At 34.8% G+C, this 24975-nt stretch overlaps 1 protein-coding gene across 2 annotated transcripts in view; it reads right to left on the reverse strand.

Moving 5' to 3' along the window:
- SOS2 (SOS Ras/Rho guanine nucleotide exchange factor 2) overlaps window positions 1-24975 on the reverse strand; it is a 91360-nt gene that overhangs the window by 23523 nt on the left and 42862 nt on the right. Inside the window, exons 8-14 of one of the 2 annotated variants that reach the window (XM_042943131.1) lie at window positions 23801-23899; window positions 11601-11728; window positions 10230-10885; window positions 8709-8790; window positions 7204-7326; window positions 3461-3564; window positions 1414-1636 (exon numbers count right to left, since the gene is read on the reverse strand). In XM_042943131.1, coding sequence (XP_042799065.1) covers window positions 1414-1636; window positions 3461-3564; window positions 7204-7326; window positions 8709-8790; window positions 10230-10885; window positions 11601-11728; window positions 23801-23899 — 1415 coding nt within the window. The remainder of the gene's footprint in view (window positions 1-1413; window positions 1637-3460; window positions 3565-7203; window positions 7327-8708; window positions 8791-10229; window positions 10886-11600; window positions 11729-23800; window positions 23900-24975) is intronic. The other variant, XM_042943132.1, reaches the window with a different exon arrangement.

The following is a 24975-nucleotide window of genomic DNA, read 5'->3' on the forward strand; positions in this document are numbered from 1 at the left end:
TAGGAAGAAGACAGAATAGGGCTAATGTAATGGGAAAGGGACAGTGGTTTAAAAAAAGATGGTAGAGGAAGAAGCTGATAAAAGCAAGCTGAAAGGAGAGAAGACTATAGTTAGAAGCTGCTTGAATTAGTAATTTTGAAATAAGAATGATTTGGAGTGATAACAAGATATAGAATATGACCACGAGAGGTGTTTTGATTTGGAGTGGAGAATGACATTGGAAGTGATGAAACCATGAAACTGTAAAGGTTAGGTTGTGAATGGGTGATCTGCATGGATACAGGGTAATGGCAGGAAGTGTTTTACAAGTAAAGACGTGATGGGATACAGATCAAAGTAAACATCCAAGCACATTTCTAACGAATTTCACAAATGAAAGAAAGTGGTTCAGAAGTTTTAAGCATGGGTCATCATCACACTTAATAACTTTTCTTTAAAGTTAATATGAATTTTTAACTTAAATAGAGGGGCAGAGGGAGGACAGAGGATCTGAAGTGGGCTCTGTGTTGACAGCAGAGCCCAACATGGGGCTCGAACTCACAAGCTGTGCGTGAGATCATAACCTGAGCTGAAGTCAGATGTTTAACCAACTGAACCACCCAGACGCCCCTTAAGTTAATACTGACTTCAAACAGCTGAAATACTTAAGACTCCTTTCAAAAAATAATGGAATCTTTATTCTTCTAAAAATTTTGTTATTCAATTGCCTAGCAAACCTAACTCAAACTCCAAATTAAAATTTTGATTATGTAGAACCTGAAAAAAGAAAATAAAGCTTGTCTCACTCAATATTCTATTTACTCAGCTGCCTTTAAGAGTCTACCAATCCATACTGACTGATTTAGCTGAACCAACTCCAACTAAAGCAATCTGAGAAAGTATCAGGAGCAGAAGCTGGGTGACTGCCTTGAAAGTGTTGCTATTCTGCTGCATAGTTTCTCTCCACCACTACTCTAGTGAAGGATTTTTAGGACCTACTCTAGGCCTAAACAGCAATATAAGACTTTTATCTATAGAAAAAAATTGTAGTTAAAAACTGTGCTGTGAGCTTTCTTCCAAGCCCACAAGAAGACATGAGGCATTTTTTAAAAAAAATTTCTTTTAATCTTTATTTATTTTTGAGAGAGAGACAGAGTGTGAGCAGGGGAGGGGCAGAGAGAGAGGGAGACACAGAATCCAAAGCAGGCTTCAGGCCCTGAGCCATCAGCACAGAGCCTGACGCGGGGCTCGAACCCATGAACCGTGAGATCATGACCCAAGCCGAAGTCGGATGCTCAACCAACTGAGCCACCCAGGCACCCCGACATGAGGCATTTTTAAGCATTCATAAATAATTTGCAAAATGTTCTGAAAATAGACAGAGGTATGTTTAAGATTCTTGAAAACAGCAGCAAATGAACATTAATTGTTTACCTGTAGAGATCAGATTCCAAAAGTGTCAGCTGACGTGCAATTTCTATTGGATGAAGTGTCATAAGATCAAATGTTTCAAACTGTCCTGGTCTGCTAATATGCCATTCAATTGGTGGAGGTGGACTCTCAAAGGTAATATTATGGCTTATTCCATTTGCCTGAGCTTGTTTCTTCCTCTTGATGATCTTAGCAATTGACTCTACCCACTTCTTCATAGCTTTCCCTATGTTTGTGTTGCAGAGTACAAATAAAAAAATACCTTTTACTTGACAGACTGACTGCAAATCTTTGTATAATCTCTGATCTTCACCCAGCTTCAATAATTATCAACTCATGGCCAATTTTGGTTTCATCTAACCCCACTCATGCCCTCCCTCCACCCCCCATGTTATTGTGAAACAAGTATATCATATTATTTCATTTGTATTTAAGTATGTATCTAAAAAATTAAACACTTTTTTTAAATGACCACAATACCATTATCATATATAAAAATGACAATAACTTAATATCATCAAATCTAATTAGTGCTCAGATTTCCCTGATTCTCTCATAAATGCTTTCTAATAGTTGGTTTCTTTGAAATAGGGTTTTAACATGAACTATAAATTGCACTGAGTCAGTGTCTCAAATCTCTTTTCATCAATCTACAGTCTCTCCTTTTCTCTCTCATTTTTGCTTGCAATTCACTTGTTAAAATGGAACCATCTGCCTTGTGGTATTTCCCAACTCTGAATTTTTCCAATTGTTTTTGTGGTATCTCTGTTCCCTTTTTTTTCTGTAAATCATACACACAGAGATGTGATACGATATAGGATCAATTTTTTGACATGAATACTTGCACGAATAGTTCCAACAGCCAGCATATAATGTCCAGTTACTTCTCTTGTTACAATATTATTAGGGAGTTGAAAAATAGTAATATTCTAATTCTATCATTCCTTCTCCGTTTATTAGTTAAAATATTTTTATAAAAAGAAACTTTCCCTCATCACTATTTGGTTATGCTGTGGTATAACTTACTTCAGAAAGGCCTTACGACATCAACTTTAGACATTAACATAACCCTTTACTTGCTTTATTCTAATACATATATGTATTTTATTTTTTTATTTTAGAGAGAGAGAAAGAGTGAGTGTGAGTGGGGGAGAGGGACAGAGGGAGAGAGAGACAATCTTAAGCAGGTTGCACACTTAATGCAGAGCCCAACACTGGACTGGATCCCATGACCCTGGGATCATGACCCAAGCCAAAATCAAAAGTCAGATGCTCAATCCACTGAGCCACCCAGGTGCCCCTACATATATGTATTTTAGGAGTTTCTTAGATCATATATAATTTAGTGTCCTCATTAAGAAAATAATATAAAAAAATTAATTTACTACCAAAAACAAGTATCAAGGCACACATGATGATAATGTATCTTAAACATCTCAAAGCTGAAACAAAGGAATCACAGTCTCTATTTTAAATAAAATCCCCCTTAAGTAAAAACAAGCAGGAGAGAAGTTAGGTTTAAACTATTCTTAATTAGTGCCTTATACTGTTAGATAAATGATCTTGATTCAATAATATACATTTGCTTAAATGTTCATGGTGCAGAATTTAATTTCATGGGCTGTGCTCTGAAACTTCAGATAGGAAAGTCCTATCTTTCAGGTGCTAAAAATATACAAAGACTTTTCCAGAAGAAGTAAATATCACTTTGAAAAGCTGTTAACCATTCAAAACTAAAGAATAAGATTAAGGAGAACACGAAAATAGATAAAATTAGTTGAAAGAATGGAAACCTTGAGATAAAATTTTAAATGTTTATTAAAGAAGACTTGTAACTTCTTTTAAAGAAAGATTCTCCTAAAAAACTTGAAAAGGTAAGGTTCTCAGACTTCCAGTGGCTCTAACATGTGAGTTCCTTAGAGTCTATAAACCATACCAAATGTTATTTCAACTGCTAAAATACATAAAATAGTTTAGCTTATTTAAAAGTCAAATTTAAAAATCAACTCATGTGCAACATAAGATTCAATCAAACCTTTAAATAATATACCTCTTACACTTGAAATGAAGGATTCTAGTCTCTCAAGCAACTCCAAATCTCTTTCAAAGTCATAAAAATGATGTTCAACCCAGTGCCGAAACACATTTAAGATCCTAAAAAAAAATGGAAAGAAACACATTTTAGCAAAACCTCAGCTTCTTCTACTTCTCTAATATCATAGTGACAACTTTATATACAAGGGCCAATATAACACTCAGAGTCTCTATTTTGTATTTAGTTAAAACCTTAAGTACTTCAATGATGTGAAAACCGGTCTCAAGACTAATTTATTGTTTTAAAATTATACTTTAAAAATATTTATAAGCATAAAAATTGTAGTTTCCATATTTAACCACCCCTTTATGCTTAGGAAAAGTAACTTTTCTTTATAGATATGTAGAAAATTCATCTTCTGTACAGTACAAACACTATTTTAAATTCTTAAATTGAAAAGGATTTTTTTTAAAGATCTAAATTGATATATTTTTCACATAAAATGGCAAATCAAATAAGATTAGTGTATTTGTTTCTAAACTCAAGTGCTATCATCAGACTTCTGTTATCTACAGTTATGCCCACATTTCCTTATTTTATGTCAAGATAAAAATATTTCTGACAGAGCTGTTTTGTTTTGTAGTACCTCACAAATGACTCTTACAACCTTGCAAACAGAGATTTAATCTATCTGTATAAATATAACATTATATATAACAAATATAACACTACATAATGATAGTGTAAATTAATTACTTTAGAATTTTTTCTTCATTATTTTAAAAAATGACCATTTGTAGGTTAGCTTCCCTCCCCCCCCAACCCCACCCGACTTTAGTTTTTCTCCCAGTTTTTTTTTAAAGAAAAAACTTTAAATTCCCAATCTCTGTCATGTTATCTATAATTAAGCAATCTTAAGTTACTGTGTGCCTGGTAGACTCAGTGGCTTAGAAAATATTTCAAAGAAACAAAACTGTTAACTTCTAGTTCACACTTAGGTTAATCTGTTGCCAATTTCTGTCCTTCATAATTTCTACAGCAGCTAATGTAATTTTAAAATTAGTATCATGTACAGGAAAAAAAATCTCATAAGTAGACTTCATCAAAATTAAAAACTTCCATTGACCAAAAGACATTATTAAGAAAATGTAAACAGATGGGGCACCTGGGTGGCTCACTCAGTTAAGCGTCTGACTTCCAATTGGGTCATGATCTCACAGCTCGTGAGTTCGAGCCCTACATCAGGCTCTGTGCTCAAAGCTTAGAGCCTGGAGCCTGCTTCAGATTCTGTATCTCCCTCTCTGTCTGCCCCTCCCCCACTAGTGCTCTGTCTTTCAAATATAAATAAATGTAAAAAAAAATTTAAAAAAAGAAAAATGCAAATTAAAACTACAAAGACATACCACTATACCCCACCAGTTCAGCTAAAATATAAAGACTGACATAACTAAATGTTGGTGAGGATATGGAGCAACTGGAACTCTCATACATTGGTGGTAAGAGTGTAATAAAGAACAATCAGTTTTGGCAGTTTCTTTTAAAACCAAAATATAAATACTCTACAAAGCTAGCCACTCCACTCTGAGTTATTTACCCAAGACATATGAAAAAATATATTCACAAAAGATTTATAAAATAAAGTTCATAGCAGCTTTATTCATAGTAATAAAAAACTGAAAAGAACCCAGGTGTCCTTCAGTGGGAAAAAAAATTGTGGTATATTCATATTGCTACCTTAGCAATAAAACAGAAGAAACTACTGACACAAGCAAAAACATGCTCAGAAGCATGATGAGTGAAAAATGTCAGACACAAAAGAGTACATAAGAATCCGTTTATATGAAATTCTAAAACAGGTAAAACCAATCTGTGGAGGAAGATGAATAGTGCTTTGGGCAATGAGGACAAAAATTGATTAGAATGGGCATGAGGAAACTTTCTGAGGTGATGGGAACATTTATATCTTGAAAGGAGTTTGGATTATAGAGATGTATGTATTTGTTAAAATTCAACCAAAGTACATTTAAGATGTGATTGTTTTGGGGCTACTGGGGGGCAAATGGTTGAGCAACCAACTCGATTTTGACTCAGGTCTGAATCTTAGCTTATGAAATCAAGCCCCACATCAGGCTCTGTGCTGACAGCTCAGAGCCTGCTTGGGATTCTCTCTCCTCTTCTCTCCTACCCCTCTTCCACTCATGTGTGTGCATATGTATGCACATGTACTCACTCTCTAAATAAACTTAAAAAAAAGATGCAAAAGTACAATAAACAAATAATGCACTTTTAATGATATACAAATTGAAGTATTTAAGAAGTGTACTTTGAAATACATCCCCTAAATTTGACGATTAATGGACCAAAAGAAGAATAAATATATATGTGATAAAATAAATATAGCAAAATTAACAGTAGATCTAGGTGGTGGATGTATGAACTCTCACTGTAAAATTCTCTCAAATTTCATATGTTAAAAATTTTGCAATACAACAATAGAAATGTTACAATCGTTATAAAAATTACCATCATTGCTAAAAATCCTTTAATGTTTGTAGGACTGTTTTAAAAACTTGGCTTGTATTTCAAGGCCATCTTGAATTCCACCCCATTCATTCCATATAGTTAATACCATCTACTACTTCTTGCAATACATTGTCTTCATTTCTGTTGAGTCAGTTTCCTTACTTATTTTGTCTGCACACCATTCTCACTTTTGTCTTCTTGCCTTTGTTCATACTATTTCCCAGGACCTTGAATACCTATGGTCATTTTCTGCCTACCTAAATCCTATACACCCTTTAGGGTCACTCAGATTTACCTCTTCCAAGATGGCTTCCCCTAGCTAATCTTAGCTATTGCTCAAATTATATAGGGATATATTTTTTAAAGCCACTTAAACATTTAAAATAGAATATATAACTATTATTACCGAACACAGAGCTCAAATTCACAACCCCAAAATCAAGAGTCGCATGCTCTGACTGAGCCAGCCAGGTACCCCTTAAATTTTTTAAAGTTTTGGCTGAGAGTCATGTAGCTGGGAACTCTATCATTTCTCTGAAACTACATTCATTTGTGGCAATTATCCTGGAAAATAAATCATATACTCAGTTCCAAAGTTGTAATTTATTAGTTAGCAATAATCAAGGAATCTTAATATTTACAAAGAAAAAAATATTTAGATCATGTACAATTAGGGATTGTAAAGAAAGCTAGTCAAAGGAGCTTCCAATTTCCAATCTCAGTGGTATAAAAAACGAACACGGGCTTAAGAAGACAGAATGGAGTCTGAAACCTGTCCTGCTGTTCTCTTTATATGACCTATCTCAAATTACTTTATCTTGCTAAGTTTCAATTTCCTCATATAAGTTTCAATTTCTTTCATATATAAAGTAGTAACTGTGTTATGAGGATGAGATAAAAACGATAAGGCATTTAGGTACACAGAGAGTACCTAACAGCTAGCAGCTGCTATTATCAATTAACATTTTTAGAAATTGCTGAAATGATTTTTTAGATGAAGTAATAAATGTCTATGTTTTGTGTGAGAATAATGGGGAAAGAGCTATAGATTCCATAAATATCATAAACTATAAAATAGCCCAGAATCACTAGATGATCACAAAGGAGGAGGAGCAAAGTTGACAGTAGGCACACTCACATAAAATTTTATAATTTTTACTTAATAGGTATCCTGGTATGTTAACTGTATATTGAAAATTGAACAGCACATAAAAAATAAAATATTCAGGCCAAACCTAAGTTGTACTGGTTGGACATATTCCTTGCGAAACCTTTTAAGGTCTGCACTGATTGGCTGTTCGCCTTTCTCTACTGCCAATTTATCTGCTTCAGTAGGTTCTGGCTCTGGAATTTCAAATCTAAGAAAAAAAAGAAGCAAAATGAGAGAAATTTTTTGTTTCATATACAAACGAAAAGGATTTAAAATACAACAGAAAAAATATTGTATTTAAGCAACTTTCTTTCCTATCATTTATGTGAAAAGTACAATTACTGATAAACTTTCCCCGAAGTATTACATACTGTAAGAAATTGTTCTTTAGCTACACAGTAGGAAGGTTTAATATTCTTACTTTTATCAAAACAAGTTTGATAACTAGCACTGATCAATACAGAAAAGGTCAATTTAAAAGATCAAGCTATATAAAAATAATCTATAAGGAGAAAAACTGTCTTAAATGATGTAACAGAATTGTTAATCTAATAATCTGTCCTTAATATTTATTTTGTTAAAATTAAAGTAGACATAAACTTCCTTAAATGACTATACATACAAGAGAAGGCCCAAACTGAATTTTAAACAATATTTGAAGAACACACTTAAGTGGATAAGGTAACAATCAAAGCTAAAACAAACAAATAAAAGGAAACCTTGCCCAATCATAGGAAATATAGCTGAAATAGGAGTCTAAGAAATGTGCTTTCCTTATTTTGGACATGAAAATACAACTAACTAGATCTTCATAGCACATTACACTGATTCAGTCTGGTAAACTTAGTTTCACAGTACAACATAATGATACAGGTGAAGATGTAATTCTGGTATATTAGGTTTTTATATGTGAAACAAAAATTATTTTGGAGCCCAGACACTATCTAAAGAGGAAAAATTCAATCCAAAACTTAGAGTTTTTAAAAAACTAATCATAATGAAGGAACTGTTAATTTTTTTACATATAATAAGACTTTAATTATGTTTTTAATAAGAATATTTATCTTTTGGAAAATGAAAATGAAAATATTTACAGATGAAATATGTTGCGTAGGATTTACTCCTAAATAATCCTGGGTTAGAGTATTGAAGTCAGTAGGGAAAGAGATGAAAAATGGGTTGATAATTACTGAAGCTGGATGATGAATAAATGGGGTTTACTGTACTCTTCCATTTACTCTTTTATATGGTTTGAAATTTTCTTTAGTAAAAAGTCTATTTTAAAGTGACAAGTAAAAAAGTCTCTTTTAAGGAAGTTTTTATTGCCCCCCCAAAACCCATTTAAATACATACTCAAAATTGGGTCTTTTTGATTACCACTATAAATATTGCTATGATCTGAAGAGATCTTTTTTATAAAAGATATTTCAATGAGCACATTGTTTGAAGAGAACAGTAATACTACTAATTTAATGCCAAATATATTATGTTCAAAAACTAGCTGAGCACATACTAGGTCCCCATCACTTTGCAAGGAACAAAGTAGTTAACTTTTTATAAAGTGTTAAGTAAAATAAATATTTTTCTTACCGTTCAATCAGTAAGCTTAGTAATTCCTGTGGTTTACAAAATGAACGGTATGTAGTAAGAAAAGTACGGACAAAATTGGGATCTGAAAAGATAAAGAGTATAAAATGGGACGTATGTTCAATTTATTCAGTTTCATTAATTCAAAGTAGCATATTTTGGAGGACTTCCTTCTTTTTTTTCCAATGTTAATTTATTTTTGAGAGAGAGAGTGTGAGTGAGCGTGCACGCGTGAGAGCAGGAGAGGGGCAGAGACAGAGAGGGAGATACAGAATCTGAAACAGGTTCCAGGCTCTGAGGTGTCAGCAAAGAGCCCAATGTAGGGCTTGAACTCTGAACAATAAGATCGTGACCTCAGCAGAAGTCAGAAGCTTAACCTACTGAGCCACCCAGGTGCCCCTTTTCCTTTTTCTTTTTATTCTGGTTCCTCCCACCATGGTCTTCCTGCCAATTATGGGATTTATTTATTTTTAATTAAAAACAATTTTTAATGTTTATTATTTTTGAGGGACAGAGAGAGACAGAGCACGAGCAGGGGAGGGGCAGAAAGAGAGGGAAACACAGAATCCACAGCAGGCTCCAGGCTCTGTCTGAACAGAGCCCGATGCAGGGCTCAAAACCCACAAACCGTAAGATCGTGACCTCAGCCAAAGTTGGATACTTAACCAACTGAGCCCCCCAGGCACCCCATGGTATTTCTTGATAAATGAGGACTGTTTTCCAATTTAAGAGTCATACAATTTTTATGAATATTTAATAATTAATGAAGTCAACAATATTATACATATATATTTTTAAGTTTATTTTCAGACAGAGACAGGGAGAGAGAGAGAGAGAGAGAGAGAAAGAGAGATCACAGTGGGGGATGGGCAGAGAGAGAGAGGGAAAGAGAGAAAATCCCAAGCAGGCTCCGCACTGTCAGTGCAGAGCCCAACATGGGGCTCAAACCCATGAACCGTGAGATCATGACCTGAGCCAAGTCAGACGCTTCACCAACTAAGCCACCCCATGTGCACCAACAATACTGTATTTTAGAGACATTTAATTAGTTATTTATTCCCTTTGATCCTATGGAATTCTTTTTATATTTTAGAAGCAATCCCTTTTTTTCCATGCCTCAAGCATTTTTTTCTTTTTGCTTCAAGTTTTTTAAAAAAATTCTAGTTAATTAACTTGGCTTCAGGAGTAGAATTTAGTGATTCATCACTTATGTACAAAAACTGGTGCTCATCACAAGTGGCAAACTTTTTTTTTAAGTTTATTTATTTATTTGGAGAGAGACAGCACAAGCAGGGAAGGAACAGAGAGGCGGGGCGGGGGGGGGGGGGGGGGGTGGGGGAGAGAGAATCCCAAGCAGGCCCTGTTCTGTCAGCACACAGCCAGATGTGGGGCTCGAACTCACAAACTGTGAGATCATGACCTGAGTCAAAATCAAGAGTCAGACTCTTAACAGACTGAGCCACTCAGGTGCCCCCAAAACGGCACAACCCAGGTAAGTAAGCATTTGTAATGAGTTTCACATACCTGCATACATATGATATGTTAACCTTTCAATTAATTTCACCACAGTTCCTCCTTTAATGATGGGAATTCCACTTCTACTTTGCAAGTTGTCTTCAAAAACAATGTTTTCCTCAGAGTCTTTTACCACAAAACGATACATTTCAGGACTTGGTAATCTCAATGGCTGCTCATTTTCTTCTTTCAGTAACACTGAATCTAGCATTCGATCTAGTGTACTACGGTAGTGAAGAGAAATAAGTGCGGCCATCCAATTATTTTTCTCTTCAGCAGACTTAGCAGCAAATATTATGCTGTTTTCATCTTTGGATACTATTTCAAAAGCATGTTTACACTCACAGGTATCTTCTTTATCACATATTTGTATTTTCCTCATGACAAATTTTTCTTTTAATCTGTATTCTGCACTACTGTAACCTGGAAGGCGTGACTGGCTATGATTGGGCTTACAGCTAATCATTAAGCCATCAAAGAGAAAAATATGCCGTTCATGTTTAGCACCAATTCGTGTCAATGGACCTTCCATAATGAATTCATTACAACACTGTCCAATATCTTTGCCTTCCCATCCATCTATGTTTTTCTGAATTTCATTCATTTTTTTAATAGCCAGATGCTTGCTTCTTAAGTGACGATTATAAAAAGGGCAAATAGGATCCCTAAAAAAAAAAAAGATAAATTTAGCTTTTTCAATGACTAAGCAATCCAAATTTCTTTAAGCTACCTCAAATCAAGTGATAAAAATATTAAATAATCAAACACTAGATTTTGCACTCAGCATTACTTCCTCCTACTAACTTTGCCACAACAGACACATGCCTCAATTTCATTATTGTGAAAGAAAAGTACTACAGAAACTGTATTTCATTCCAAATGCCATAAGAACTAAAGTTACAAAGAATCCTAAATTTATTCTATAACATACAAAAGTGACTATATTTAATAAAATTTTAAAAGATATACTATCTCAACAATATGACAATACCAATTAAATTTTTTTTTTAATTTTAGAGAGAGACAGGGAGAGAGAGTTTGAGTGGGGACAGAAGGTGGGGGAGAGAGGGAGAGAGAGAGCGAGAGAATCTCAAACAGGTTCCATACCCAGTGCAGAGCCCATCACAAGGCTTGATTCCAGGACCCTGAGACCATGACCTGAGCCAAAATCAAGAGCCGGACGCTCAAGTGACTGAGGCACCCAGGCGCTCCTGACAATGCCAATTTTAAACTCAAAGACCAAAAGAAAAATGTAAAACAAAAGTATAACTTTCAAGAATGCAATTATCACTATGAATAAGACTTCTTTTAAAAAATTAGGCATCAGATCTATAAATGAAGTATGCAGAAGCATTCATATTTTCAACAGTTTGGAATTACCCAGGTCGGCGTCTAGGTGAATACTGCTTGTAAATTCGGTCCATACTACCTTGGAGATTCATAAGAGCAGTAATAGCTTGGTTCAAACATTCTCTGTCTTCCTGCTCTTCACTACATGCTTTCAATTGCTAAAAAAAACAAACAAATATTAAACCTGCATTGTTCAATTCTTTCTTTTCTTATAGTTAGAGGAAAGAGCAACAAAAATTATTAACTCTAAATGAATTTTAAATATGCTTAATAATATGCTTAATATATGCTTAATAAAACCAGTTATACTTTTATTTCATTACATACCTGATCTCTCAAAACCAACTCTCTTTCTACATACGTAAATATAACACACATATAAAGTACTACTGCCAGAGCAATCAGAAAAAGAAGCAAGTGTGGAAAAACACTGGGACATTTTCCAGATACATAAAAATAGTTTGAAATATGCAAAACATGAAGCTTACAGGTTGCTTTTGTTAGTAACTATAAGATAACCACATAAGTTATTTCATATTCTTGAATGATTAAGTTCTTATGTTTCAGAAATGTCTAAAAGCTTGCATATCTTTGTTATATAACATAATCATGTATACAAAATTTAGCAAACCAATCCATCATAAACTTTTCTGCAAACAGCATCTTTGAGATTCAACTGGTATCTTTTACAACATAAAATTCAACCACTGTAGTAAATATCAAGAAACCATGAAAGCCAATATTCTATCTCATTAACACTTAGAAATAAGGTTTATAAATTTTTAACAACTCTGGCTTTATTGGACTTATCCAACATTTCTCTCGTATCTCACTCTCAAAATGAAAGAAAATTTACCTTGTAATAAATAATTCAGTTTGGATGATGATCCAATGTTTTTGGGTTTTTTTTTGAAGAAAGAGCACAAGCAGAGGAGAGAGAGAGGGAGAGGGAGAGGGAGAGGGAGAGGGAGAGGGAGAGGGAGAGGGAGAGAGAGGGAGAGAGAGAGAATCCTAAGCAAGCTCCACACTCAGCATGGAGCCCGACATGGGGCTCAATCCCACAATCGTGGGATCATGAACTCAGCTGAAATCAAGAGTCAGACATTCACCTGACTGAGCCACCCAGGCACCCCTCCAACATTTCAATTTGTTTGACAAAAGAAGTCAAAGTGGAGCGTTATGTATATATTATATACAGATTATATAGATACAAAAATACATTTATGCAAGAACAAATATGGAAAACTTATAATCACTTTTCAGAAAATTTTTAAAAATTTAAACCTATTTCATGATTTTAAACTACCCTACTAGAAATTTTGTGATAAATTTTCCTGATATTCCAAGAACAGTCTGAAAACCATTCAATAATGATCCCCCTTCCTCAGCAAGGAACTGAATAAATATTGTTTGAGTGCTAGGTCATTACCTTTTTTAAGTTTATTTATTTTTTAGTAATCTCTATACCCAACATGGGGCTCAAACTCATGACCCTGAGGTCAAGAGCTGCATGTTCTTCTGACTGAGCCAGCCAGGCTTTCCTAGGTCCATTACCTTTCATTTATATATCCTAAAAATTATTCTCCAGAGCGCAGAACCATCTGTGGCATGTTTTGAGATACATGTAGAAGTCTTATTACCAAAAGATCAGCAATATAAATACTTGAAGAGACTATCATTAGAAATAAAGCCTTAATTTCTAGATTAAGAAATAAGAAATTGAGAGGATGAAAGTAAAAGAGGCAAAATACCAAAGAAATTGGAAAAGGATCAGGGCTTGGTCATTCGGACTTCTAAAGGTGAAACATTACTAGCCAAATCACTTATTTTGCTGCTTTAAAGATTTCTTGCAAAAAGATTCTTCTCAGCTCTACTCTAAAACATTTCCTTAGTAAATATGGGTATTGATGATATAAATTGCTTAATTACAGTTTTTTTCTTACTGCTTCTGTCAATCCAAATTTCAAATTATCTCTAACAATGACAGTCTACCAAAATGAGAGCTGCTCTTCTATTTAGGTGTATGAGGATACTATTTCTATAGTCTACTTAGTCTTCAGGCTGCTCAAACTCATCTATATAAATGGCCATGTCATTTCTAAATATCCATGTTATAATTAAAGGCTGTCAAGGAGCAGGAAAAAAAGGATATTTCAAGGATATTTCAGGGTATTTAAAGCATAGGATTTCCTAGTGATCAAAGTACATAAAGCAGTGGCTCTGTTTGCCATAATCTTAGTTCACCAATTTGCTAAACATTTCCTGAACCTTAATTAAGATCAGTGAGATTTAATAAACATCAAATAAATACCCAAGCTGTCTACAGACATTTGAAAGAATGTATTTAAACATCTTACGGCAACACAGAAATTACCATACTGAACTACTTACAAATAAGCCAAGCTCTTTCACATCTCTATGGCTTTCTATAGGGTTTCTCTGCTCCTCCTTATCCACCTGGCAAATTAGCCTCTAGGACAGCTCAAATGCCTCTTCTCTATGAAACTCTTCCTTTTTCTCCCTCCTTATATTCTCTTAAAATAATACCAAATGTATAAAAAATTTATGAAAACAATACAAATAATTCCTGTATAATAGGAGTAACCAACTTTTAACATTTTGCTACATATGCTTCCTTATTCTGTGTGAGGGTATGTGCACCATTTTACCCCTGAACTATTTGAGAGTAGTGTGTGATGCTATCCTTTCAGTTCCTTGCTGAGGAAGGAAAACCGCTGCTAGTTTTGAGATGGTTTTTGGAATGCAAGGAAAACTTAAGAGATACACAAATTACTCTCAAATACTATCATTCCCCTTCATTCCTTTAATATGCCAGCAGTGCATCTTATAGCAAAGATACTCTTCTATGGTAGTGAATGACTTCAGGAGATGTAACATTCATGAAGTTCTATTATCTAATTTTGTGCATATCCAATTTTGTCAATGTCCTGACAATCCTTAGAGTAATTTTCTCTCCAATACAGGATGCAGTCAGGTTTCTACTGGCTCTCTCTTTTTTCCAGTTTTATTAAGATATAATTGACATACAGCACTACCTAAGTTTACCATGCATAACATGATTTGATTTACACATATTGTGATTTACTGCCACTCTTAATCTGCAAAAGCTCCTCAGCATTTGCCTTTCATTGCTCCCCAAAATAAATTACACACCAGAGTAGGATAAAAATCCCTACATCCCCAAAGCCCATATTAATTTTTTTCTTACTTCCCTAGACATTGTTACTCCTGCCTCAGCAATTCCACAGTACTACTTCTTAGACACTTAATTACATTTACTTGTTGTAATTATTTGTTTAATGTTTATTTTCTTCACTAAGCCATAAATTCCTTAAACCCTGGGATATGTTTTATTTACTTTTATGTTTATTTATGTTTTGAGAGAGCGAGTGAGAGACAGAGTGTGTGTGCTCAAGCAGGGGAGGGGCGGAAGGAGAGGGAGAAAGAAGTCCCAAGCAGGCTCTGTGCTGACAGTGCAGAGCTTGACACAGGGCTCAAACTCATGAACAGTGAGATCATGGCCAGAGCTGAAACCAACAGTCAGACACTCAACCAACTGGGCCACCCAGGAGCCCCTATTCATTTTTAGTATACTACATGGTAGATATCCAAAGGTAATTAGAATGAATGACTACTGTATAAATACTTATAATTTTGTTAAATGTTTAGACAAATAACAGCAATACACATTTACTTGGTTCTTACTCTATGCATGCTCTCTTTTATGCATTACCTTACTTAATCTTTGGTACAACTCTGTAAGACAGGCTCTGTGATTATACATATTACAAATGAAGAAACCAAGGTACAGAAAGGTTAAGTAATTCACCCAAGATGAACAGCAGAGTGCATTCAAACCCAGAAATTCCGATTCCAGGGTTCATGATTTTTGCTGCGCACTACACTCACTGCCTATCTACAATGATCCAGACACTATGCAAAACACTGGTTTCTGCCTAAATCTGGTGACCATGAGTTGAAGGGGACCCCCTCAATGTTAAAACAAACTGGATAATTACACAGTTTAAGAAATAAAATGAAGTTGGTGTGCTTTGGAAAAGAGGTCAAGGAGAGAAATGCCCTTTCAATATATGCCTAAACTAAGCAATAAAGTGGAAATGATCTTTCATTAAGATGTAGTATCTTATTGGGAATACAAGCTGGCACAGCCACTCTGGAAAACAGTATGGAGGTTCCTCAAAAAACTAAAAATAGAACTACCCTACAACCCAGCAATTGCACTACTAGGCAGTTACCCATGGGATACAGGTATACTGTTTCAAAGGGACACATGCACCCCCATGTTTATAGCAGCACTATCAACAACAGCCAAAGTATGGAAAGAGCCCAAAAATGTCCATCGATGGATGAATGGATAAAGTGTGGTATATATATACAATGGAGTATTACTTGACAATCAAAAAGAATGAAATCTTGCCATTTGCAACTACGTGGATGAAACTGGAGGGTATTACGTTAAGTGAAATTAGTCAGAGAAAGACAAAAATCATATGACTTCATATGACTACAAAAACAGGGAGGGGGACAAAACAGAAGAGACTCATAAATATGGAGAACAAACTGATGGTTACTGGAGGGGTTGTGGGAGGGGGGATGGGCTAAATGGGTAAGAGGCATTAAGGAATCTACTCCTGAAATCACTGTTTCACTAAGTGCTAACTAATTTGGATGTAAATTTTAAAAAATAAAAAATAAAATTTTTTAAAAAGATGTAGTCTCTTATGAACTTGACTAAAGAATATATTCCTTGCTTACTTGATAATCATTATTCTCCTTACTTGTCTATAAGTATATCCCGAGATTTTACACACCATGTAAGTTTTTTCTTTATGAGACTTCTTGAAATACTTATCATGATTCTCTTGAATTCCTATAAAAATGCTGTATCTACTATGGATGTCTGTGTGCCTGAAGGTAAATTATAATAAATTATAAATTTGTTTCTAATTCATTATACTGGGAATGCAGTCTTGGTGTGAAATAATATATGTGATCAATTCTTTTTTTGTAATAATAAAGTTCTCTCAACATTTTCATAAAAATAGTGTTTTAGTAATTTGGTGAGAATTCAACTCATTAAAACCTATCACTTTTCTTTATATGCTTTGAAAAAAAATGCATTATCTTCCTTAGGATGTCCTTGAATCATGTGTCAGCACTGAAAGAATACTAATTATGTAGCAAAATATTTCTTGTAGTCTTTTTCAATAGATAGAACATTTCTCTTAATAGAAATTATCTCAAGGTCTTAATGTTATAATACACTCACACACAGGAACACAAAGCCAGTGACAAAGCAAATGTTACATAGTCTTAAGAATTAGTGAACCTAGGTGAAGGGAGCACACTATACTATTTTTGCACCTTTTCTCTGTTTTTCAAAGTAAAAAAGTATTTCCTAAAGAAACTCAATCGTCTCATATCAAAATATTGTCTTCTCTTTCCCAATGAGCCTCATTAGAATTATTACTAATAGGTCTTCCTGTTAAGCTTTAAATTAAATTAAGAAGGATTATGTTCTCTTGACAGGACACTTTTTATTCTTTCCATGACTAAATTTCCAAGGAATGACCAGAGAAGCAAAGAATGTTACTTGGCCTTGAACACATCAATTCTGAAGTGAGACCAGATAAGTTCTTACCAACAGAAGAATAAACATAGAATATGCTAGAAAATAACAAAGTTACTTATAAACCAGGAAATGAATTATTTTTTTCTTGTTCCTCTTACATAAGGATTGAATTATGCATTAAGAAAAAAAATCTATAATTTATCTGAGGAAAAAAATTAAAAAATGAAAGTAGTTTGTCATCAACCTCAGAAAGATTAAATTTGAAAAGAACCAAAAAGAAGTATATTACCTATAAGATGAACTTTAAAGTACTGCTACGAATAACAATAATATAACAATTTACTGTAAAGTAATTTCAAGTAAACTATATGTGATATACCATAATTTCTCTTTATGTAGTCATTTTCTATTTTGTTTATCATAAATTCTGGTTCTGGGAAATAAAAGTTGAATAATATTTATTTATTTTTTTAATTTTTTTAATGTTTATTTATTTTTGAGACAGAGAGAGACAGAGCATGAGCAGGGAGGGGCAGAGAGAGAGGGAGACACAGAATGTGAAGCAGGCTCCAGGCTCTGAGCTGTCAGCACAGAGCGCGACGCGGGGCTCGAACTCACGAACTATGAGATCATGACCCGAGCCGAAGTCGGATGCTTAACCGAATGAGCCACCCAGGCGCCCCAAAAGTTGAATAATATTTAAATGCTATGTCCACAAATAAATATTCCTTGGTATATGACTGAAGCAAATACTTCAGATTAAAACAGGTTTAAAACTGCTCCAGGATTGTGCTTTCTATTCCCTAAGGAATGTGACAGCCTTAAGTTACACTGGCCTAGCTTTCTTTCTTATGGTTCTCTTCCCAAAGGAAGCTTAACATGAAATGAAATTTCATTTGGATGAGTACTTGAGCCAAACAATATCACAAAAAGGCAATCTACAGAATGGAAGAAAATATTTGCATCTGATATATATGATAAAGTACTAATATCCATAATATATAAAGAACTCCTATAACACAACAACAAAAATGTAAACCCCCCCCCAATAGCAAAGGATTTAAATAGGTATTTATCACAAGAAGATACACAAATGACTAACAAGCATATGAAGAGATGCTCACCATTACTAATCATTAGGGAAATGCAAATCAAAACCACAATGAGATACCACCTCACATTCATTAGGACAGCTATTATAAAAAACCAAAATTACAGGGGCACCTGGGTGCCTCAGTTGGTTAAATGTCTGACTTCAGCTCAGGTCATGATCTCATGGTTAGTGAGTTCAAGCCCCATGTCAAGCTCTGTGCTGATAGCTCAGAGCCTGGAGCCTGCTTCAGATTCTGTGTCTCTGTCTCTCTGTGCCCCTCCCCGCCATGCTCTCTCTCAAAAACTAATAAACATTTAAAAAAATACAGACAATATCAAGTGTTGATGAGGATGTGGAGAAACTGGAATGCTTGTGCATGGCTGATGGAGATGTAAAATGGTATAGTGCTATGGGATAAAGTACAGTGATTCTTCAAAAAATTAAAAATAGAATTACCATCTGATTCAGCAATTCCATTTCTGGGTATATATCTCAAAGAACTGAAAGCAGACTCTTGAGGAGATATCTGTGTACCCATATTCACAGCAGCATTATTTACAATAGCCAAAGAATAGAAGTTACCCAAATGTCCAGTCACACAATGGCTCCATAACAACATACTTAGCATACTTAAAATGGTTAAGATGGTAAGTTTCATGTTATGTATATTTTACCGTAATTACAAACAATTTTATGTTTTAAAGAACCAACAGTATCAGGGGCACCTAAGTGACTTAGTTGAATGACTCTTGATTTCAGTTCGGGTCCTGATCTCACAGTTCATGAGACTGAGCCCCATGTCGACTGAGCCCCACATTGGGCTCTGTGCTGACAGTGCAGAACCTACTCGAGATTCTTTCTCTCCTCCTCTCTCTCTGCCTCTCCCCAACTCATGTCATCTTCTCTCTCTCAAAATAAACAGCAAAAAAAGAAAAAAAAAAAAAACAATAGTATCACAGTCAGAAAAGATTTAAGAGTAGAAAGTAGTTTCTCATCTGCTCATGTGATAATCCATTTAGCTTGTGTTTAGAAATACTCCTTATTTCAGTATTTTTCAAACTGCCTGTCATAATCCATTAGTGGATCACCACCATTTTTTAAAAGAAGCAGAACAGAATATAAACAGACACAGCACGAAATGTTAAGTAGCATTTCATGAAAGTTTTTGTTTCATACGTTTGTGTGTGTGTGTGTACACATACGTACATATACACTGATCTGATGTTATATGCATTTCTTATTGTGGATCACTCCCACTATATAACATAAAGAATGATTCTCACAGGACAATAAATGCTAATAACTGGACCACATTCTACAATATTTGGGCCCTTGTGATCCCACTAATTGAATCGTATGCTTACCAAGAATCAGTGTATGTTTCAAATATGTTTATGCAAGTTGTGCCTATATCGTAATTATGTAATTCAATTACTCACTACATAAGTCAAAGAAATAGGAGTATAAAAGGAGATATTTATACAAAAACTCAAATAATTTTAAAGGCAAGCTCCTTTAAAAAGGTATAAGAAAAATGACATAAAAATTTTGGAAAAATTATGAAAACCTAGGTTTTTGCACTCAGATTGTTTTACGAACATCTTCAAGTTCATGTACCATCTAAAAGAAATGGAAAATAGAGGGGCAACTGGGTGGTTCAGTTAGTTAAGTGACGGACTCTTCGTTTCAGCTTAGGTAATAATCTCACAGTTTGTGAGTTCAAGTCCTACATTGGGCTCTGTTTTGACTGTGCTGACAGTGCAGAGGCTGCTTGGGATTCTCTGTCTCCCTCTCTCTGCCCACCCCTCCACCCTTCTCTTTTTTTCTCAAAATAAATAAACTTAAACACGCATTATAAAAAATAAATAAATGGAAAATAGAAATCACAGAAGATAATTTTTGTGATATAAGAAAGATTCACAGTCAAAGAAAAGATTTTATCCTAAGTCAACAGATTAGCGCATAAATACATACAAATGTTGATCTATAGGGGTTTTGTGTGTGTTTATGAGAATGAAATGTATATAATATTCAAAATGACCGTTTAATTAGCTGACCAACTTCAGTCCCAATTACGAGGACATGGAATCCAGTGATTAACTGGTGGCAAAACAGCTACCAGGATCAGTCTCAAGATAAGTCAGTTTTTTTTAATGTTTTTACTTATTTTTGAGACAGAAAGAGACAGAGCATGATCAGGGGAGGAGCAGAGAGAGAGGGAGACACAGAATCCGAAGCAGGCTCCAGGCTCTTAGCTGTCAGCACAGAGCCCGACGCGGGGCTCGAACTCACAGACTGAGATCATGACCTGAGCCGAAGTCGGACGCCCAACTGACTGAGCCACCCAGGCACCCCTGAACATTTTAATTTTTTTAATGTTTTATTTATTTTTGAGAGAGAGTGAGAGTGAGTACAAATGGAGGAGGGACAGAGGGAGAAGGGACAGAGAATCCAAACTGGAGTCTGTGCTGACAGCAGTGAGCCCAACACAGGGTTTGAACCCACGAACTGTGAGATCATGACCTGAGCCAAAGTCAGACGCTCAAATGACTGAGCCACCCAGGTGCCCTAACCTTGAAGATTTTAAAAACCAATCATCCAGATAGGGAAAAAAAGTAAGCTTCAGTTATAAAGTCAAACAAGGATTTTAAATATTGGCACATACTAGAAGGCAATTATAAGACTAATGATAGGACTTCCAATTAGACATGAACATTCTCCAAAAAATTTTAGAAATCTAAGTATACACCTAGGGCAGACAATATATTATTCATAATGAAGGCTGCAATTATTTTTATGAGCTCTTTAGAGATCCGTTTGTCTCCACAGAGACATTGAGAATAAAGATGTTCACCAATTTGTGCTCAAAAACTTTAGCATCACACATTATGGGTAATAAGACTTCATAAAGAAGAATTCCTGAGGGGCACCTGGGTGGCTTGGTTAGTTGAGCATCAGACTCTTGGTTATAGCTCAGGTCATGATCTCGCTGTTCATGGGATAGAGCCCCACATGGGATCCCACATGGGATTCTCTCTCCCTCTCTCTGCACCTCCTTTGCTTGCATGGTCTCTGTCACTTTCAAAATAAATCAATAAACTTTAAAAAAAAAGAATTTTTTAAATCTTTGCTTATTTTTGAGAGAAAGAGAGACAGAGTGCGAGTGGGGGAGGAACAGAGAGAGGGAGACACAGAATCCGAAGCAGGCTCCAGGCTCCGAGCTGTCAGCACAGAGCCCGATGCGGAGCTCGAACTGGTGAACTGCGAGATCATGACCCGAGCTGAACTCGGATGCCTAACCGACTGAGCCACCCAGGTGCCCCCAAAAAGAATTCTTGAGATAGCTTCTCACTAGAAATCATCAAATGAATTCCTTGCCTAGGTACCTACAAGATACAGAGTTATTCTGGCTTTAATATTATTACTAAAGAGTTAGATGGAAAAAGTCTGAACAGGTTATCTAAAATAACAACTTGGTATCCTAAAGGAGATGTACAAAATACTTACGCAGAAAGATGCCTAGCTGCTAAAAAGTAATTTAAAATGTGGAAGGGGGTGCCTGGATAGCTCAGTGGGCAAAACGTCCGATTCCTGATTTCAGCTCAGGTCATGGTCTCAAGGTTTGTGAGACTGAGCCTCACACTGGGCTCTGCGACAGCCGGAGCCTGCTTGGGATTCCCTCTCTCTCTGCCCCTCCCCTGCTCACACACTCTCTCTCAAAGTAAATAAGTAAACTTTAAAAACTTTTTAAAAAAATGCTGCAGAAGAAAATTTTACTAAGCAAGATATTTTGAAATTACAAATGAAAAAGGGAACTAATCTGAAAGTAGACAAAAGTCCTAGATGTTAGCTGGAGTCAATGAAGATCAGTAGCTAAGACATAGAGAAATGAGGATGTATGGTACCCTGAAAATATCTATCTCCACATGCTGACTTGGGTAACAGTCCTAAAGATCAAGTTAAAGTGCAAAAGGAACGTGGAGTAGAAAAAGAAACATACACTCACGAATTGTGATGCCTGTCTAAAGGCAGCAGATATTCTTTTGTAACTAAGTAGTAGTGCTTTAAAGGCTTCAAGGAATAAATAATGAGAAACCACCCGTATCTCATCAGTGAAACTATAACCCTTAGATTAAATATAGAATATACTCACTTTTAATTAATGCACAACAATAATAACAAATAGAAATATGGAATGCAAAGACAAGCCACAGGAGAGAAGATATTTAAAATGGCAAAAGACTTCAATAAAACTACAATAGTTATCTAGAAGGCCAATAAACATATACTCAAGCTCATTAATAATCAAGAAAATATAAATTAAAAACACCGGATACCATTATAAATATACAAGATGACCATTAATTTAAAAGTCTGAAAATATGCATAAAGAGCAACATAAACACTCATCCATTCTCTTAAGAGTGTAAAGTGTACAACCTACTTTGGAAAACTGCTTGGCATTATCTATTACATTTGAAAATATGCACATCTTATAACCAAGCAATTTCATCTTTTAGTATATACTCTAGAGAAATAAAATGCATGCACATATGTACCAAGAGATATGTACAAGAATGTACATATCAAGCGTTATCAGCAATAGCAAAACACTGTTCATCAGCTAGGAAAGGATAAATAAATTTGCAATTTATTCAAACAATGGAAGAAAAACTAGAAAAACATACAATATCAATAAATTTTACAAATATTACTTTAAGAGAAGATACAAGACACAAAATAATATATATAATATGAACTAATTTATATCAAGTTCAGAAACAGGCTATATAATTTTTAGTGATATATATATATATATATATAGATAGATAGATATATATCTATGTATATATATGGTTAAACTGTAAAGAAAAGCATGTAAGTAAGTGCCATTCAAGTTGGCATTGTGGTTTACCTCTGGTGTGTTTATACATTCATTTATTATATAACATGTTTATATTTTACATTTTTCTACATGTAATATAATTTACTAAGTTTAATAAGTTTATACTTTATTTGTTAGAACCTTTAACAATTCAATATATTTTTATGTTTACTGATCTTTAAAAAGAGTTCAAGTTTTACTGTAATTCTTTTTATATGTTGCTTGGGTTCTAGCTACGAGAGGAAGAATACTATACTGTATGGAAAAAAGAAGTGCTTTTCTTAATAAGTTAAAATGATGGAAATTTAGACCAATGTTTTGCATTTTACTAATTAACGTAAGAGGCAAATCACTGTTATTGTGTGCCTTCAAAAATTAATGAAAAAGTAATCTCTATATTACTACTTTGAAATTCTGTATTACGAAATGACAGATAAAGACATATTTTCCTCTCTCTACCACTTGGAAATGATATGAAGACAAGAAACATAGGCTTTTATCCATGGAAAAGAAAGTAGACATTTAAGGTACTTTTATTTTTATGAATAGAAAGTATGAAAAATAATATGACCAGATTAAAACTAGTTCTTAAGCCTCATAAATGCAAGTACTTTCGGTTCAGGAAGACTTCATCTTACCTTTAATAATTCAAAATAGTGCCAACAATGATATACAGGCACCAGCATAAGGCGTGGAAGGACATAACGAACTGCCTCTTTAAAACCATCAGCAATGGACTGTAAAGTAAAAAGATGTAACAGTATATCTCTGGTATCAAGAATGTACAACAGCAGTGCCTAACACAAGTAACTTTTTATTTAAAGTTTATTTGTTTTGAGAGAGAGAGAGAGCGCGTGTGCAAGTGGGGACGGGGCAGAGAGAGAGAGGGAGAGAGAGTTCCAAACAGATCCATGTGGTCAGCGCAGAGCCCAACATGGAGCTCAAACTCAGGAACCATGAGATCATGACCTGAGCTGAAGTCAGACGCTTAACCGAATGAGCCACCAAGGTGCCCCTTAACACAAAAAACTTTTAAAGATATAAGATAACAGACTTTACCAAAACAATAATGGAAATCATGTTCTATATGGAAAGAGAAGCGCTATAAAGTCAAGGGTTTTTTCGTCCTTTAAGTTATTAGATATATACATTTCTTCATCTCTTACACAGCCAAAATAACTTTCACAATAGTCCTATACAACTTTTTTTTCAAAAGTTTTGGCTTCCCCATACCCTAAAAGATTTTTGAAAGCTATGTATCCTCTTGCACATTTTTGTTATCATCATTTGAAATATTTTAAGTGATTACAAAGGATGTATTTTTTGGAATGTTGCATACTATAAACGTGATTTAAATATGTTTCACCAAACAATGATTAAATAAACTTCAAATTTACCTTATTTTATGAAAAACATCTCTCATATAACTACATTGACAAAGCCGATCTTCATTGTCAAAATAAACAGCTAGATCAGACAATGTCTTCAAAAAGTCTTGGCTGCATTCTTAAGTTCAAATACACGTTAATGTCACAGTCTCAAGTACAGAAACCATCTGAAAGAATCTATAACTGCTTCTAACATAGTGCATCCAGGTATGAGAACGTCACAAGCCTTCCCTCTCCATTATTTCAATGTCCAATGAAAGATGAGGTACTCTTCGGGGTGCCTGGGTGGCTCAGTCGGTTAAGTGTCCAACATCAGCTCAGGTCATGATCTCACAGTTTGTGAGTTCGAGCCCCGCGTTGGGATCTGCTGACAGCTCAGACTCTGGAGTGTGTTTCAAATTCTGTGTCTCCCTCTCTCTCTGCCC

This window comes from Panthera leo, chromosome B3, assembly GCF_018350215.1.
Source record: "Panthera leo isolate Ple1 chromosome B3, P.leo_Ple1_pat1.1, whole genome shotgun sequence".
Taxonomy (NCBI): domain Eukaryota; kingdom Metazoa; phylum Chordata; class Mammalia; order Carnivora; family Felidae; genus Panthera; species Panthera leo.